This window comes from Nerophis lumbriciformis, linkage group LG18 (assembly GCF_033978685.3).
Source record: "Nerophis lumbriciformis linkage group LG18, RoL_Nlum_v2.1, whole genome shotgun sequence".
Lineage (NCBI taxonomy): Eukaryota > Metazoa > Chordata > Actinopteri > Syngnathiformes > Syngnathidae > Nerophis > Nerophis lumbriciformis.
Window position 1 is genome coordinate 20963485 of NC_084565.2, and position 19509 is coordinate 20982993.

The 19509-nt window shown below is 39.3% G+C and overlaps 2 protein-coding genes across 3 annotated transcripts in view; one reads left to right on the forward strand and one right to left on the reverse strand.

Annotated features, from left to right (window-relative positions):
- LOC133617678 (Rieske domain-containing protein) overlaps window positions 1–19509 on the forward strand; it is an 81671-nt gene that overhangs the window by 48136 nt on the left and 14026 nt on the right. The window lies entirely within an intron of this gene.
- The window catches only part of cilp2 (cartilage intermediate layer protein 2), a 75372-nt gene that overhangs the window by 24123 nt on the left and 31740 nt on the right, over window positions 1–19509 (reverse strand). Inside the window, exons 2-4 of the mRNA XM_061977407.2 lie at window positions 6092–6166; window positions 664–933; window positions 395–577 (exon numbers count right to left, since the gene is read on the reverse strand). Coding sequence (XP_061833391.1) covers window positions 395–577; window positions 664–933; window positions 6092–6166 — 528 coding nt within the window. The remainder of the gene's footprint in view (window positions 1–394; window positions 578–663; window positions 934–6091; window positions 6167–19509) is intronic.

Consider the following 19509-nt stretch of genomic DNA (forward strand, 5'->3'; position numbering starts at 1 on the left):
CTGAATCCGAGGTTCGACTATCCGGCGTAGCCTCCTCTCCAGTACACCTGAATAGACCTTACCGGGAAGGCTGAGGAGTGTGATCCCACGATAGTTGGAACACACCCTCTGGTTTCCCTTCTTAAAGAGAGGAACCACCACCCCGGTCTGTCAATCCAGAGGGTACCGCCCCCGATGTCCACGCGTGAAGCATCTTATTTGACAAAGAGTGATATGCATATAGAGGCTGGCCTGTAAGAGGTTAAAATTTCCACGCAAGGATTTGCCACTGTTTTTAAACTGGTCCAAGTTCCTCTATACAACAGTGTGGTGTCATTCCTGGGCTGAATGTGGCCCGGAGGGGGGCCGCCAATTTAGTCGCCCTGCTCTATTCATGACACTTGACAGGGATTACCTGTACATGGAGGGTTGGAGCACTCCCTCCTCTCTGAATGGTGTCCCTGGCAGGCGGGGACCAAGAGTAGCGGCAAAGGTTGCGTGCTCATGCATCTCCTCTGGCGCACTTGAATGCCCACATCGTTGCAAACGGTGGTCGTGCACGGACCCCACTCTCCCCACTGTGTCCAGTAACTCTGATCTGCACACACACACACACACACACACACACAAAAATCATAGTAGCGAAGCTGCAAAAGAGTGAAGACATATTTTTAAGGACTTTACCTGGGGTGCACTGGAAGCGGACGTGGTAGTTGGAGCAGATGTTTCCGTGGGGTTGCTCCTTGTTGATGCACCAGAAGCCCTTCTCCAGACTGGAGTGGACGACTTCCCCAGTGTCTGCCGCCGCCACCCAGTCTGTAGTGCGGGCCTCCATTGCTGTGGGTCTTGCACATACTCTCTCCCGATAGTAGAAGCGGATGGCCTCCAGGCGCTCGTAGTCACCGTTTCCCCCAGGGTGGTCGATATTAAACCAAGACGTCCACTCTGTCACCTCTGCAGGCAAAATAAAGGGGACATTTAAATGGCTTTAAGAAAGAAGACACATTTGTTTTGTCTTTATTTTAAACCTAACCCACTTCAGGGACAGGACAAATGTTGGTTGGTTGGTTGGGACTTTTATTAGTAGGTTGCACAGTGAAGTACATATTCCGTACAATTGACCACTAAATGGTAACACCCGAATAAGTTTTTCAACTTGTTTAAGTCGGGGTCCACTTAAATTGATTCATGATACAGATATATACTATCATATATACTATCATCATAATACAGTCATCACACAAAACAATCATCAGGGTGTATACATTGAATTATTTACATTATTTACAATTCGGGGTGTGGAGGGGGGGCGGGGGTTAGGTTTGGTTGTTATCATCAGTCATCAACAATTGAGAACAGAGAAATGGATATTGAAACAGTGTAGGTCTGACTTGGTAAGATATGTACAGCAAGTAGTGGACATAGAGAGAGAGAGAGAGATCAGAAGGCATAAGAAAAATATCTGCATTTGATTGTTTACATTTGATTATTAACAATCCGGGGAGGGTGTTAGTTTAGGGTTCAAGTTGCCTGGAGGTGTACTTTTATTGCGGTTTTGAAGGAGGATAGAGATGCCCTTTCTTTTATACCTGTTGGGAGCGCATTCCACATTGATGTGGCATAGAAAGAGAATGAGTTAAGACCTTTGTTAGATTGGAATCTGGGTTTAACGTGGTTAGTGGAGCTCCCCCTGGTGTTGTGGTTATGGCGGTCATTTACGTTAAGGAAGTAGTTTGACAAGTACTTCGGTATCAGGGAGGTGTAGCGGATTTTATAGACTAGGCTCAGTGCAAGTTGTTTTACTCTGTCCTCCACCCTGAGCCAGCCCACTTTGGAGAAGTGGGTAGGAGTGAGGTGGGATCTGGGGTGGAGGTCTAGAAGTAATCTGACTAGCTTGTTCTGGAATGTTTGGAGTCTAGATTTGAGGGTTTTGGAGGTGCTAGGGTACGTAGATATGGTACATGCGCCATTATGTATTTCAATACTTTTAGGTACTTTTCGATACTTTTCTAAATAAAGGGGACCACAATAAATTGGCTTTATTTTAACAAAAAATATAAGGGTACATTAAACATATGTTTCTTATTGCAATTTTGTCCTTAAATAAAATAGTGAACATACAAGACAACTTGTCTTTTAGTAGTAAGTAAGCAAACAAAGGCTCCTAATTTAGCTGCTGTGTCATTTTCCATTCTATTATTTTGTCAACATTATTAAGGACAAGTGGTAGAAAATGAATTATTAATCTACTTCTTCATTTACTGTTAATATCTGCTTACCTTCTTTTAACATGTTCTATACCATTAGAAGAAGACAGCCTGTCGTTTCCTTTAACTTGGACACACACATCTATACCTTTGGTAATTCTAAGCCAGTAATTTCCAGGCGTTCTCATCCTCTGACAAGCCTCCGTTTTACTAATATTTTACAATGTTTTCAAAATGTGTTGAATAAGTATTACATTTCAACATTTCTGTCAGCCTGCGACACACCAGGCGGGCGGTTGTTGCAAACAAAAACAAAAAAAACGTGTGCAAGCATATATTGTCAAACATAAACAGTAGGGGTGTGGGGGGAAAATTGATTCGAATTCAAATTGCCATTCTCACGTTGTACGATTCAGTATCGATTCTCATTTTTCAAAAATCTATTTTATTTTATTTATTTATTTTTTTATTAATCAATCCAACAAAACAATACACAGCAACACCATAACAATGCAATCCAATTCCAAAACCAAACCCGACCCAGCAACACTCAGAACTGCAATAAACAGAGCAATTGAGGGGAGACACAAACACAATCCAAAAGTAGTGAAACAAAAATGAATATTATCAACAACAGTATCACTATTAGTAACAATTTCAACATAGCAGTGATTAAAAAAAAAAAAAAAAATTAACAACAGTGTCACAGTGGCTTACACTTGCATCGCATCTCATAAGCTTGACAACACACGGTGTCCAATATTTTCACAAAGATAAAATAAATCATATTTTTGGTTCATTTAATAGTTAAAACAAATTTACATTATTGCAATCAGTTGATAAAACATTGTCCTTTACAATTATATTAGCTTTTTACAAAAATCTACTACTCTGCTTGCATGTCAGCAGACTGGGGTAGATCCTGCTGAAATCCTATGTATTGAATGAATAGAGAATCGTTTTGAATCGGAAAAGTATCGTTTTTGAATCGAGAATCGCGTTGAATCGGAAAAAAAAAATCGATGTATAATCGAATCGTGACCCCAAGAATCGATATTGAATGGAATCGTGGGACACCCAAAGATTCGCAGTCCTAATAAACAGCATCAAATCCAAATACCGCACCCGCCTCACAGATAAGAGCTTGAAGTCTAATATAGCTAATATCGACATTTACATCATGTGTTGCTTTCATTATAAGACTTATATGAGGCTTTTAATTTTTGGGGGCTCCTGGAAGGTTAGTCTTTTGTATTTTTGGTCCAATATGGCTCTTTGAACATTTGGGGTTGTTGACAGGTCAATTCCGATTTTTTTTTTGGCCCGTACGCAACCTGTATCGTATTTTTTCGTGTCAGTGTGAACAGTGCAATTCCAAATTTTTCATATCCGACCCAGGCCTTTTTTGTTTGCGGCTATAAATCGGATTTGTATGCATTCATCCGACCAGAACTTCGTCAAAAAGCGATAAGTGTTACAATTTTTCGCCAAAATAGACGGTTACAAAATCAATAGTGGACAACGGAGCAGAAAACAGAAAAAAATAGGGATGTCCGATAATGGCTTTTTGCCGATATTCCGATATTGTCCAACTCTTTAATTACCGATACCGATATCAACCGATACCGATATCAACCGATATATACAGTCGTGGAATTAACACATTATTATGCCTAATTTGGACAAGCAGGTATGGTGAAGATAAGGTACTTAAAAAATTTTTATAAAATAAGATAAATAAATTTAAAAAAAATTATTGAATAAAAAAAAAAAAGTAAAACAATATAAAAACAGTTACATTGAAACTAGTAATTAATGAAAATGAGTAAAATTAACTGTTTAAGGTTAGTACTATTAGTGGACCAACAGCACGCACAATCATGTGTGCTTACGGACTGTATCCCTTGCAGACTGTATTGATATATATTGATATATAATGTAGGAACCCGAATATTAATAACAGAATGACACAACCCTTTTGTGCGAATGAGTGAGGGGAGGGGAGGTTTTTGGGTTGGTGCACTAATTGTAAGTGTATCTTGTGTTTTTTATGTTGATTTGATAAAAAATTTAAAAAAACGATACCGATAATAAAAAAAACGATACCGATAATTTCCGATATTACATTTTAACGCATTTATCGGCCGATAATATCGGCAGGCCGATATTATCGGACATTTCTAGAAAAAAATATTTTTAGGTACCATTCCCACAGACAAGCTCTTCAAGCTTCTCTTCAAGAACCAAAAAATCCCGTAAAACTGCAAGAGCCAAAATACTTTGCCTTCTTAATCTTCTACACACAATAATTTGGTTCGGAAAATGTTGACTTTGACGGCACAGAATCTTTTGAAATCGCCACGAATGCGCCAGTACTGAGACTATCTAGAGTTGAAGCCATTTTTACGTCTGTAATCACTGCAGTGCTTGTGTCATCACGACGTCATGGCGTCACACGCATGCGGTCAGATTGCATTCACAATAAAAATCACTTTTTTTGTGGAATGTGAACGGTCACTAAAAAGATCGGATTTGACCAAAAAAAAAATCTGAATTGTACATCTGACCCTGCAGTCTTTGGTAGGATCTTACCGGGTTTATTCTGACAATCACTACGAGAACCAGCATTGGGGAGACTTATATCTCAAATGAGGGTATACCGGTACTAGTATAGTATCGCGGTACTAATGAATCAAAAACGGTACTATACTCTGTTTGAAAAGTCCCGGTTCGCCATATTTGTTTTTTACAGGGATGACGGAGCGTCGACATTGCTGGTTGTATGAGCAGAGGAGCATGTTCGGCAGCGCACAATCACAGAGTACTTACAAGCAGACACAGTGTGTAGACAGAAAAGGGAGAACGGACGCATTTTGACTTAAAAACTAACGATAAAGTTGAAGATATAACACTGAAACGCCCTCAGGAAGAGGTGCTTTAAGACATGACTAGCTAGCTAGCCGCTAACATCCATCCGCAGTCGGCCGTGTTTTAGCTACTTCTAAATCACTAATCCTCGTCTCCATGGCGACAAATTAAGTAAGTTTCTTACAAGTATCATCCCTGCAGGACGAGGAATAGCTAACCGGCGTCAAAATGTAAACAAACGCCATGGGTGGATCTACACCTGACATCCACTGTAATGATACCAAGTACAGGAGCGTATCTAGTAGATACTACTATGATTACATCAATATTTTTTATCGTCACAAAATATTTTTTCTTTTTTTTTTTAATTCATATTATATTTATAAACTCAGGAAATATGTCCGTGGACACATGAGGACTTTGGATATGACCAATGTATGAGCCTGTAACGACTTGGTATCGGATCGATACCTAATTTTGTGGTATCATCCAAAACTAATGTAAAGCATCCAAACAACAGAAGAATAAGTGACTATTACATTTTAACAGAAGTGTAGATAGAACATGTTAAAAGAGAAAGTAAGCAGATATTAACAGTAAATAAACAAGTAGATTAATAATCCTTTTTAATGTTGACAAAATAATAGAATGATAAATGACACAATATGTTACTGCATATGTCAGCAGCTAAATTAGGGGACTTTGTTTGTTTACTCACTAATAAAAGACAAGTTGTCTCGTATGTTCACTATTTTGTTTAAGGACAAAATTGTTCTTCGATTGCAATAAGAAACATATGCATTGCCATTTTTTTGTGCTCCCTTTATTTACAAAAGTATCAAAATACATTTTGGTATCGAGACAACCCTACCTCAAATATATACTGACAACTTCTAGCATAAATAAAAATAAAAAGCCCGCTCAAAATTCTCATATGTCGGGGTATTCGTAAGGTATAACTCATTCATTACATTTTCTACAATAGTAACATTTCCTACACAATATTGGCGAAAAAAACGGCATCCATGGTGTAGTACCTGTGGCTCGCGCGTCCGTAAAAGTGTTTGGTACCGCTCTCCTGTTCCTGTATGATGGACGCTTGCTTTCAAAACCTGCAAAAAAAAGAAAGTGTATATTAAATATGGGTCTCTAGAATTAGTCCTGGGAGATATTAGCTTAAATTAGAATCTCAATTTTTTTTTAACCAAAAATTGTTCCTAATCTTTTTTTCTACTTCATAAAGAAAACAATAAATACAAACGACAGATAATTCCAAACAAGATTTGCTTTTATTTTATTACAAACCCCGTTTCCATATGAGTTGGGAAATTGTGTTAGATGTAAATATAAACGGAATACAATGATTTGCAAATCCTTTTCAACCCATATTCAATTGAATGCACTACAAAAACAACATATTTGATGTTCAAACTCATAAACTTTATTTTCTTTTTGCAAATAATAATTAACTTTAGAATTTCATGGCTGCAACACGTGACAAAGAAGTTGGGAAAGGGCATGTTCACCACTGTGTTACATGGCCTTTCCTTTTAAAAACACTCAGTAAACGTTTGGGAACTGAGGAGACACATTTTTTAAGCTTCTCAGGTGGAATTATTTCCCATTCTTGCTTGATGTACAGCTTAAGTTGTTCAACAGTCCGGGGGTCTCCGTTGTGGTATTTTAGGCTTCATAATGCGCCACACATTTTCAATGGGAGACAGGTCTGGACTACAGGCAGGCCAGTCTAGTACCCGCACTCTTTTACTATGAAGCCACGTTGATGTTACACGTGGCTTGGCATTGTCTTGCTGAAATAAGCAGGGGCGTCCATGGTAACGTTGCTTGGATGGCAACATATGTTGCTCCAAAACCTGTATGTACCTTTCAGCATTAATGGCGCCTTCACAGATGTGTAAGTTACCCATGTCTTGGGCACTAATACACCCCCATACCATCACAGATGCTGGCTTTTCAACTTTGCGCCTATAACAATCCGGATGGTTCTTTTCCTCTTTGGTCCGGAGGACACGACGTCCACAGTTTCCAAAAACAATTTGAAATGTGGACTCGTAAGACCACAGAACACTTTTCCACTTTGTATCAGTCCATCTTAGATGAGCTCAGGCCCAGCGAAGCCGACAGCGTTTCTGGGTGTTGTTGATAAACGGTTTTCGCCTTGCATAGGAGAGTTTTAACTTGCACTTACAGATGTAGCGACCAACTGTAGTTACTGATAGTGGGTTTCTGAAGTGTTCCTGAGCCCATGTGGTGATATCCTTTACACACTGATGTCGCTTGTTGATGCAGTACAGCCTGAGGGATCGAAGGTCACAGGCTTAGCTGCTTACGTGCAGTGATTTCTCCAGATTCCCGGAACTCTTTGATGATATTACGGACCGTAGATGGTAAATAAATAAATAAATGGGTTATACTTGTATAGCGCGTTTCTACCTTCAAGGTACTCAAAGCGCTTTGACAGTATTTCCACATTCACCCATTCACACACACATTCACACACTGATGGCGGGAGCTGCCATGCAAGGCGCTAACCAGCAGCCATCAGGAGCAAGGGGTGAAGTGTCTTGCCCAAGGACACAACGGACGTGACTAGGATGGTAGAAGGTGGGGATTGAACCCCAGTAACCAGCAACCCTCCGATTGCTGGCACGGCCAATCTACCAACTTCGCCAGATGGTGAAATCCCTAAATTCCTTGCAATAGCTGGTTGAGAAATGTTGTTCTTAAACAATTTGCTCAGGTATTTGTTGACAAAGTGGTGACCCTCGCCCCATCCTTGTTTGTGAATGACTGAGCATTTCATGGAATCTACTTTTATACCCAATCATGGCATCCACCTGTTCCCAATTAGCCTGTTCACCTGTGGGATGTTCCAAATAAGTGTTTGATGAGCATTCCTCAACTTTATCAGTATTTATTGCCACCTTTCCCAACTTCTTTGTCACGTGTTGCTGGCATCAAATTCTAAAGTTGATGATTATTTGCAAAAAAAAAATGTTTATCAGTTTGAACATCAAATCTGTTGTCTTTGTAGCATATTCAACTGAATATGGGTTGAAAATGATTTGCAAATCATTGTATTCCGTTTATATTTACATCTAACACAATTTCCCAACTCATATGGAAACGGGGTTTGTAAAAGGGGTTTGAAAGAAGACAACCGATGCCACAATTTACAGAGACACATGGCATTAACATGCACTGCATCTTACTCTGAGCAGAGTTAAAAGTGATTCTTTTTAGAACAAATATAAATTGCACTTTGTTTAGACTCATTTTCAAAAAACTAAATAAAGAGCCTGCTGTGGGAGGCAAAATGTATGTCTTGAATCAAATACTTGTAAATAAATAAATGTAACATTGCACTTTACATGCAAATAAATGTATTGATCAATAAAGCGCAAACTTAAATCTATTGTTTTGAATAAAAATGTAGCATTGTACACAAATAAATGATCAACTCCAACATTGAGAGGGCTCTGTAGTTTTAGTAAGTGGATTAACACAGGCTTTTGGAGATCTTCTTTCAGTCTGTTGTGGCCAGTGCCCTGTACTTTGCAGTAGTTTGTTGGAGGAGCAGCACCAGCAAAAAGGGACTTAAACCGGATTGATAAACTGATCCGGAAAGCCGGCAAAATCATTGGTACGCAGTTTTAGGCGTTTGTGTCAGTGAAGGACAGGAGGACACTGGACAAACTGCTCGCCATCATGGACAATCCTGCTCACCCACTCCACCTGACAATTGAGGGACAGTGGAGCTCATAGTCCAACAGGCTCCTTCAGCTTCGTTCCCACAGTGTTCCATTCAAGAATTCCTTCAATCTGTCAGGCTTGTCCCTGACAGTTTGGTCACGTTTTAGTTTTTCCTGCGTCTATCTTTATTTCCTGTTAGCGCTCTTATTTTGTCTTTATTTCCTGCTTGTATCCCTGAGTGTTTTTTCCCCTCAGCTGTGGCTGATTGGCACCGGCCCACACTTGGTGTCAATCAGCCAGCTGCTATTTAGATCTGCTTTGTCCTCCAGTCAGGGCTGGATTATTGTCGCTACTACCTGTCATTAATACTTGTCGTTGTAGCTGTGTCTACTTCTGTTCACTCTGCTCATGCCATAGTCTCGTTTCTTGCCAAGTAAGTGTTTGTTTTTTCACGTCACAGTAAGTGTAGTTTTTCATGTCCATAGTTTCCGCCTAAGTGTTAGTTTTGTTCACAGCCAAGTTTGTTCTCCGCCTTGTGAGCGCCTTTTGTTTGTACCCTTTTGTTTGTTTTTGGTTATAGTGTTAAATTAAATCATGTTTTCCTGCTCAATGCCTGCCGCCATCTCTGCATCTTGGGGTTCGTCACCAACACACTCTGACACAATCCGCACTGCAGGCGGCTGTGGCCTGCGGGCCGGTTCTAATACTAATCAAATATCATCCCGTAGATAATTCAAGGCCTTGACTTTGACACCACTGGCTCAGACCTACACTATATTGCCAAAAGTATTTGGCCACCCATCCAAATGATCAGAATCAGGTGTCCTAATCACGTAGCCCGGCCACAGGTGTATAAAATCAAGCACTTAGGCATGGAGAATGTTTCTACAAACATTTGTGAAAGAATAGGCCGCTCTCAGGAGCTCAGTGATTTCCAGCGTGGAACTGTCATAGGATGCCACCTGTGCAACAAATCCAGTTGTGGATTTGCCATCTGGCAATCTGATGGATGAGTCTGGGTTTGGAGGTTGCCAGGAGAACGCTACATTTTGGATTGTGCAGAGTGTGAAATTTGGTGGAGGAGAAATTATGGTGTGGGGTTGTTTTTCAGGAGTTGGGCTTGGCCCCTTAGTTCCAGTGAAAGGAACTTTGAATGCTCCAGGATACCAAAACATTTTGGACAATTCCATGCTCCCAACCTTGTGGGAACAGTTTGGAGCGGGCCACTTCCTCTTCCAACATGACAGTGCACCAGTGCACAAAGCAAGGTCCATAAAGACATGGATGACAGAGTCTGGTGTGGATGAGCTTGACTGGCCTGCACAGAGTCCTGACCTGAACCCAATAGAACACCTTTGGGATGAATTAGAACAGAGACTGAGAGCCAGGTCTTCTCGACCAACATCAGTGTGTGACCTCACCAATGCGCTTTTGGAAGAATGGTCGAAAATTCCTATAAACACACTCTGCAACCTTGTGGACAGCCTTCCCAGAAGAGTTGAAGCTGTAATAGCTGCAAAAGGTGGACCGACATCATATTGAACCCTATGGGTTAGGAATGGGATGGCACTTCAAGTTAAATGTGAGTCAAGGCAGGTGGCCAAATACTTTTGGCAATATAGTGTACTTAGAATAGTTGGCGATTTGATTGAGAGGAGTCTGGTTCGACTTTCAACCCCGCAGATCAATCGTAGTACTGTTGGAACACCCTTGCCCCATTGTGGTAGGGGGGCGAGGGGAGTACCCAAGGCCCCCTCCCTCCGATACAGCAGGTGTGTTGGGAAGTTCCCTAACAGGATGAGTCGCTGTCCAATCAACATTTTGTTATAAATACTCCAAAGTGATTCAAACACCGCTCGGGCCGCCGGGGAAACACTTTCTGTCAGGGTAACACAAATTGGCATGACAGCGGCCCCAGCAGGGCCAATTTGAATCCATACCTTACCATGTTTGTCGGAGTGTTTTAGCCTCTTTTTTTTTTTATAAGGAAACGGTCACAAATGAGGCCTTTTTATTTCAAGGAATTCCCATTAGCTGTGCTCTTCCAAAAAAAAAAAAACATTTTGTCCATCATAACAAATCAGATTCGACCATGAAAATCCTTAGTCGAAGATGGACTAAATTTTAAGTACCGTATTTTCCGGACTATAAGGCGCACTTAAAATCCTTTCATTCTCTCAAAAATCGACAGTGTGCCTTATAACCCGTTGCGCCTAATGTACGGAATAATTCTTGTTGTGCTTACCGACCTCAAAGGAATTTTTTTTGGTACATATTGTAATGATAAGTGTGACCAGTAGATGGCAGTCACACATAAGAGATTTGTGTAGACTGCAATATGACGCCAGTAAACAACACCAAAACTTTAAACGTTCCATTGAAAATAAAGAACATAACACACACGGCGCTCAAAAATCCGTCAAAATGTTTTAGTACGACTTCGAAGCTGCACCGCTTGATGGATTGTCGACACCTTACGTCTACCGTAGTCAAAGATACAAGTATTATTATGGTGTGTGTATAAGGGCCGCACAATGGCACCCATTAGCAGATATCTGGCATTTTGTTTAACAATATTATGCAAAACCACTTTTCTTACCGTCTGGTACCTGCTGATGTGTATTTGGGATCTGCGTAAGTCCTGAAAATTTGAGCACGTCCGCCACTGTAGTCCGTAGTTGATAAGCTTCTTCTTTTTCTCTATCTTCTTGTTATGGGACATTCATCCTCCGCTGTATATAAAGTAGCGTAAAGTTTTAATTTATATCTGTCAGTAAACTCGCTATGAAAGCTCTAAAAACTACCGGTGTAGTGAGTTTACATTATTCACCCAAGGAACTTTAGTTATTAGAGAGTTCCGGTCCGACGGTTTTTCACAAGAAGATACTGCTCCGTTATTGATTTAAGTAAAGTCTGAATGTCATTAAAACCGTTAACTCCGTCTTTTGACACTTCTTCCACTCCCGTCCTTGCACACTACACCGCTACAACAAAGATGACGGGGAGAAGACGCTGTCGAAGGTGAGCCACGTAAATAAGACCGCCCACAAAACGGCGCAGAAAGCGACTTGAAGATGGTCTGTAAAACATAATCTATGCAACGTTTTGACCAAAGAACCACCATTACATGTTATGTCGACCACAAGGAAGTGATTTAAATGTAGAAGAAAATTATAATATGACCCCTTTAATGCGCCTTATAGTCCAGTGCGCCTTATATATGAAAAAATATCAACAATAGATCATTCATCGGCAGTGCGCCTTATAATCCGGTGCGCCCTATGGGGCCCAGCGAAGCCTGCAGCGTTTCTGGGTGTTGTTGATAAATGGCTTTCACTTTGCATAGTAGAGTTTTAAAAATACGGTAATACTTTTTTATGATCGGTGCCAGTTCGGTTTGCGTCTAATAGGTTGGATAGTTGCTAACTCACATGCACATCAGGACATTAGGTAGGTATTGTAATTCAACAATAACACACACACATGCATAACTTAGTTTCCTACTAAATATAGCACAAGCGTGGAATTTCATGTGTGGATTTCGTTTGAAGCAGGCAGCAAAACGTCACGGCCCATAAAAGAAACAAAAAGAGGTTTAAGTGCAGTATGCGTGTGTGCGTGTTCAAGTTCCCAGCTAAGAGGTGAGCATCACTCCCAGTGGCTTGACGCTTTTATGGCTTCACTTCAAGCTTTTCTTAGGATGCCAGCAGCACATTTCTGTGAGATGGCGACAACACCCGTCGAAGGCCAAAATGCAGCAACTGACAAAACATTTAGATTCTGTTGTGGTCGGGAACCAGAACAACAAACATAACAAGAAAAAAAAAAACACGAGGTAAATCACAAGTTTGAAGATAGCGTAAACAAGTGATTAACACGCTTTGTGGTTAACACGTGTTTTACCACAGGAATATATACAGTGGAAATTCTCAATGTGGTACAATTTAGAATTGACCACTCTTTTTTAGATTAAACACTTTAATTGCTCTCATAATAGTCGGGGCATGTATTTATTTAAACCAGAAAGAGGCTGTTATTTCTAAATATTAAATAACGTTTTTTCTAACTTTAATGTTGATGTGGAGTGCATGTGGAAGTAAAAAGGAAAAGGTAGCTCTTTGACCATATATGGTCATTACTCCAAAAGTATTGTACCGTATTATCCGGACCATAGGGAACACCGGATAAGGCGCACTGCCGATGAATGGTCTATTTTTTTCCTTTTTTCATATATTAGGCGCACCGGATTATAAGGCGCATTAAAGGGGTCATATTATTTATTTTTTTATTCTAAATGTAAAACACTTCCTTGTTGTCTACATAACATGTAATGGTGGTTCTTTGGTCAAAATGTTGCACAGATTATGTTTTACAGATCATCTTCAAGCCGCTTTCTGACAGTCGCTTCAGGATGCGGCGTTTTGTGGGCGGTCTTATTTATTAATAAGTGTCAAAAGGTGGCGCTAACTGTTTTATTGACATTCAGACTTTACTTAAATCAATAAGGGAGGAGCATGTCCTCATCCGGATACGTCCCGTGAACCGTCCGACCGTAACTCTCTAATAACTAAAGTTCCTTGGGTGAATAATGTAAACTCACTACACCGGTATGTTTTAGCGCTTTCATGGCGAGTTTACTGACAGATATAAATAAGAACTTTACACTACTTTATATTAGAAATGGCAACAGCGGAGGGTGAATGTCCCATAACAAGAAGATAGAGAAAAAGTAGAAGCGGACAAGCGGAATTTTTCAGGACTTATGCAGATCCCAAATACAGATCAGCAGTTACCAGAAGGCAAGAAAAGTTGCTTCTGCATAATATTGCGAAACAAAATGACAGATAATGTCTTACTTTATACACACACCATAATAATACTCGTATGGTAAAGCACAGTACAATCCATCAAGCGGTGCGGCTTCATAGCTTACCAAAGTCGTACTAAAACATTTTGATGGATTTTTGAGCGCCGTGTGTAATGTTCTATATTTTCAATGGAATATAAAATGTTGGTGTTGTTTACTTGAGTCATATTGCAGTCTACATGTATCTCTTATGTGTGACTGCCATCATATTGCAGGATACACGTATCTCTTATGTGTGACTGCCATCATATTGCAGTCTACACGTATCTTATGTGTGACTGCCATCATATTGCAGGCTACACGTATCTCTTATGTGTGACTGCCAATCTACTGGTCACACTTATCATTTCACCATGTACCAAAAAAAATAGCTTCGAGGTCGGTAAGCACAACCAAAACTATTCCGTACATTAGGCGCACCGGGCTATAAGGCGCACTGTCGATTTTTGAGAAAATTAAAGTATTTTAAGTGCGCCTTATAGACACACAAACACATTCTATACATGCCCCGCCCCCCTCTTTAATATAGCAAATTTAGAATATCATTATTATCCCATATTACTATTTTGAATATTACCTTTTTACTCTCATATCTGTTACCTTTTTTGTCAGTAAACATCCAACTTTTCATTTAGTGATACATCTGACTTCCCCCTTCCTCTTGTACACCACTGTTCCGTCAATTGTGTTTTAGGATGCCCCCTCACCTTTATAAATATGCACGTTATTGAAATAAAGTTGTTGTCTTTTTTTAAGTATATTGCACAACACAGCAGCAACAGAACCAGTGTTGTAATAGCAGTAAAGAGCAAACTGCTCAGATCACATTAATATAGTTTATGAGGGCCACCCCTCCCTGCACGCAGATCAGGGGCCCTTTTGGGGCCCCATTTTGTAACGCATGTAAAATGTCAGTTAATGAATACCGTAAACGTATTCCTTGCCACGGAATATAATAGAAAGAAAATCCACCCCTACCCTCACCAGAAAATGCTAACTTTCCAATATGTTTCAAGTATTGCAAAACCCAAATGTCCGGAGGACACGACGTCCACAGTTTCCATAAACAATTTGAAATGTGGACTCGTCAGACCACAGAACACTTTTCCACTTTGCATCAGTCCATCTTAGATGAGCTCGGGCCCAGCGTTTCTGGGTGTTGTTGATAAATGGCTTTTGCTTTACATAGTAGAGTTTTAACTTGCACTTATAGATGTAGCGAAGAACTGTAGTTACTGACAGTGGTTTTCTGAAGTGTTCCTGAGCCTAAGTGGTGATATCCTTTACACACTTTTTGACGCAGTACCACCTGAGGGTCGAAGGTCCGTAATATCATCGCTTTTGATGATAATACGGACCGTAGATGGTGAAATCCCTTATTTCCTTGCAATAGCTCGTTGAGAAATGTTGTTCTTAAACTGTTTGACGATTTGCTCACGCATTTGTTCACAAAATGGTGACCCTCGCCCCATCCTTGTTTGTGAATGACTGAGCTTTTCACGGAAGCTGCTTTTATACCCAATCATGGCACCCACCTGTTCCCAATTAGCCTGTTCACCTGTGGGATGTTTTAAATAAGTGTTTGATGAGCATTCCTCAACTTTCTCAGTCTTTTTTGCCACTCGTGCCAGCTTCTTTGAAACATGTACGCAGGCATCAAATTCCAAATGAGCTAATATTTTGCAAAAAATAACGTTTTCCAATTCGAACATCAAGTATCTTGTCTTTGCAGTCTATTCAATTGGATATAAGTAGAAAAGGATTTGCAAATCATTGTATTCTGTTTTTATTTACCATTTACACAACGTGCCAACTTCACTGGTTTTGGGTTTTGTATATCCCGCCCTCATACAGCTTTTAATGACGTAACTATGCCCATACGTAACACATGCATGCACATTAGTTTTTTTTATGTTTTTAGCTAGTGACAACGATTTGGCTAGCGAACGTTCGCTACCATTGAATTTGTAGTCTATCGTCACAACAACAACACTGCAAATGTCATATTGAGTAAAAAAAAATAACTAACTTGTGTCTTTGCAAACCTTACAAAAGATCATTATTCTAGTAGAACTAACAAAGATACATTTCTCCAGGCATTATTAGCCATTTTGCATGTGTTGTTTAGGAGTTATGTTTAAATAACTGTCATATTGAGTGTGACAGTATACTGTCATTGTGAGTAAAACCTATTTTTTTGTATTTGCAAACCTGACAAAAACAACTGATTCTAGTAAACTCACACAGATACAATATTACAGGCATTTTTAGACATAATGCACGTTTGGTTTTGGAGTTATGTTTATGTAACTTTCATACATACTGTAGTATGACAGCTATACTGTTATATTGAGTAAAAAAAACTAACTTGTGTCTTTACAAACCTTACAAAATATGTTTTCACAGTAAAACTCACAAAGATACATTTCTCCAGGCATTATTAGCCATTTTGCATGTGTGGTTTAGGAGTTATGTTTAAATAACTGTCATATTGAATGTGGCAATTATACTGTCATTATGAGTAAAACCTCATTTTTGTATTTGTAAACCTTACCAAAATACCTGATTCTGGTTAAACTCACACAGATACAATATTACAGGCATTTTTTTGACATAATGCATGTTTGGTTTTGGAGTTATGTTTATGTAACTTTCATATATATTATGACAGCTATACTGTTATATTGAGTAAAAAAAACTAACTTGTGTCTTTACAAACCTTACAAAATATTTTTTCACTGTAAAACTCACAAAGAGACATTTCTCCAGGCATTATTAGCCATTTTGCATGCGTGGTTTAGGAGTTGTGTTTAAATAATTGTCATATTGAATGTGGCAATTACACTGTCATTATGAGTAAAACCTATTTTTGTATTTGTAAACCTTACCAAAATACCTGATTCTGGTAAAACTCACACAGATACAATATTACAGGCATTTTTTAGACATAATGCATGTTTATATAACTTTCATATTTAGTCATATTCGTGTAGCAAACAAATTCCTCAGACAGACGAACAATTTTTTTATTCGATATAATCAGTCATTTTGAAAAATTTAGACAATTAAAGCAAAGTTTTAAAAAGCACTAATGGTAAGATAACCTAACCTGTGGTTTTTTTTTAAAATTTTTATTTATTTATTTATTTATTTTTTACATCTAAATGGTTCATATATGTATTTTCTCCGCTTGTAAAACAAATGTTACAGTTTTGCATTGCGTTCTGAAGTTGTCAGAGTTTGTAAACATCCTGGAGAATACTTTTTTGGCCCCGGTACAGTTGGCCATATAGTGTCAATCAAAAGCAGGCTTTGTGTTGCGGTCCAAACACGTTAATTTCTTGGCTAGTTAGGGAAATTATAGCTGATTAGCTGCTTGTTATCATTTCAAGATGTTTTTTTTTTCTGGCAGACACTGGAACTTTGTCAATTGTTAAGACTTTTACAAGGTTCTTAACGTTTGTAAAAAAAAAATTAAAAAAAACTTGGATTAGCTATAGTCAAGGCCAAGTCTTTCTGATTGAAGACACTTTTTTTTTTAATGTGCATTATTGAGGTTAGCTCAAATGCAGCACGTGTACAGTACATGATATGTATCTTATTGAGGTCGAATAGAAGCCAGTTTAAAGGCCTACTGAAACCCACTACTACCGACCCAGCAGTCTGATAGTTTATATATCAATGATGAAATCTTAACATTGCAACACATGCCAATACGGCCGGGTTAGCTTACTAAAGTGCAATTTTAAATTTCGCGCGAAATATCCTGCTGAAAACGTCTCGGTATGATGACGTCAGCGCGTGACGTCGCGGATTGTAGAGGACATTTTGGGACAGCATGGTGGCCAGCTATTAAGTCGTCTGTTTTCGTCGCAAAATTCCACAGTATTCTGGACATCTGTGTTGGTGAATCTTTTGCAATTTGTTCAATGAACAATGGAGACAGCAAAGAAGAAAGCTGTAGGAGGGAAGCGGTGTATTGCGGGCGGCTTCAGCAACACAAACACAGCCGGTGTTTCATTGTTTACATTCCCGAAAGATGACAGTCAAGCTTTACCATTGGCCTGTGGAGAACTGGGACAACAGAGACTCTTACCAGGAGGACTTTGAGTTGGATACGCAGACGCGGTACCGTGAGTACGCATGCAGCTGCGGCTTCCAAACATTTGATCGCTTGCCCATACGTGCGTGCCACCATGTGCATGTCACGTACATAACTTTGGGGACTTTGGGGAAATATATGTGCTGTATGAACTTTGGGGAGGTGAACGGTACTTTGGGACTGCAGGTGTTTGAGGTGTATTGGCGGGTTATATGGACGGGAGGGGGGAGGTGTTTGTTATGCGGGATTAATTTGTGGCATATTAAATATAAACCTGGTTGTGTTGTGGCTAATAGAGTATATATATGTCTTGTGTTTATTTACTGTTTTAGTCATTCCCAGCTGAATATCAGGTCCCACCCGCCTCTCACAGCATCTTCCCTATCTGAATCGCTCTCACTGCCCTCTAGTCCTTCACTCTCACTTTCCTCATCCACGAATCTTTCATCCTCGCTCAAATTAATGGGGAAATCGTCGCTTTCTCGGTCCGAATCGCTCTCGCTGCTGGTGGCCATGATTGTAAACAATGTGCAGATGTGAGGAGCTCCACAACCGGTGACGTCACGCTACTCGTCTGCTACTTCCGGTACAGGCAAAGCTTTTTTATCAGCGACCAAATGTTGCAAACTTTATCGTCGATGTTCTCTACTAAATCCTTTCAGCAAAAATATGGCAATATCGCGAAATGATCAAGTATGACACATAGAATGGACCTGCTATCCCCGTTTAAATAAGAAAATCGCATTTCAGTAGGCCTTTAAGAAAAGTTAAATTTCTCAAGAACAGTTTTTTTCCCTAGAGCTATAACCACGATGAACTCTCATAGGCACTGATTTTATAATTTAGCACCTCTCTGTGTGTCATTTTTACTTTCCACCCACAGTCTGAATGCTTCTGTGTAAATGTACCGTATTTTTCGGACTATAAGTCGCAGTTTTTTTCATAGTTTGGCCGGGGGATGCGACTTATACTCAGGAGCGACTTATGTGTGAAATTATTAACACATTACCATAAAATATCAAATAATATTATTTATCTCATTCACGTAAGAGACTAGACGTATAAGATTTCATGGGATTTAGCGATTAGGAGTGACAGATTGTTTGGTAAACATATAGCATGTTCTATATGTTATAGTTATTTGAATGACTCTTACCATAATATGTTACGTTTAGAGATGTGCCGATATTATCGGCCGATAAATGTGTTAAAATGTAATATCGGAAATTATCAGTATCGGGTTTTTTTTCATCGGTATCGTGTTGTTGTTTTTTTGTACAGGAGTCTAATTTGAATGCTAATGCACTAAATCCAACTGAGTTCATGTTTGAGTGGGTGTAAAAAAGAAAAGACGAAACTCATTGTCTCTTCATTTCCACTACTCCAGGGGTGTCAAACTCATTTTCATTGACGGCCACATCGCAGTAATGGCTGCTTTCAGAGGGCCGTTTTTTTCAAAATGAATTTACATTATGCATGCGGGTAATAACCTGTGATTAATCATGATTAATCGAAATGCATACGCGTTTGATTATTAGATTTTTTCAAATGTATAAGTTGCTTTAAAATCATAAATAAAGGTGGCAAGCAGATATTTAATTATTTGTTTTTATCTCACAAAAATTGTTTTGCAATACAGTATATAATACAATTGGCATGATCAGATAATATTAAAGTTCAAAATATGCATTTTTTTTCTGCCAAAATTGAAAGAATGAATGCATTTAGTTAAAAAAAAAAGAAAGAAAAAAAAAAAGTATTTTATTGAAACT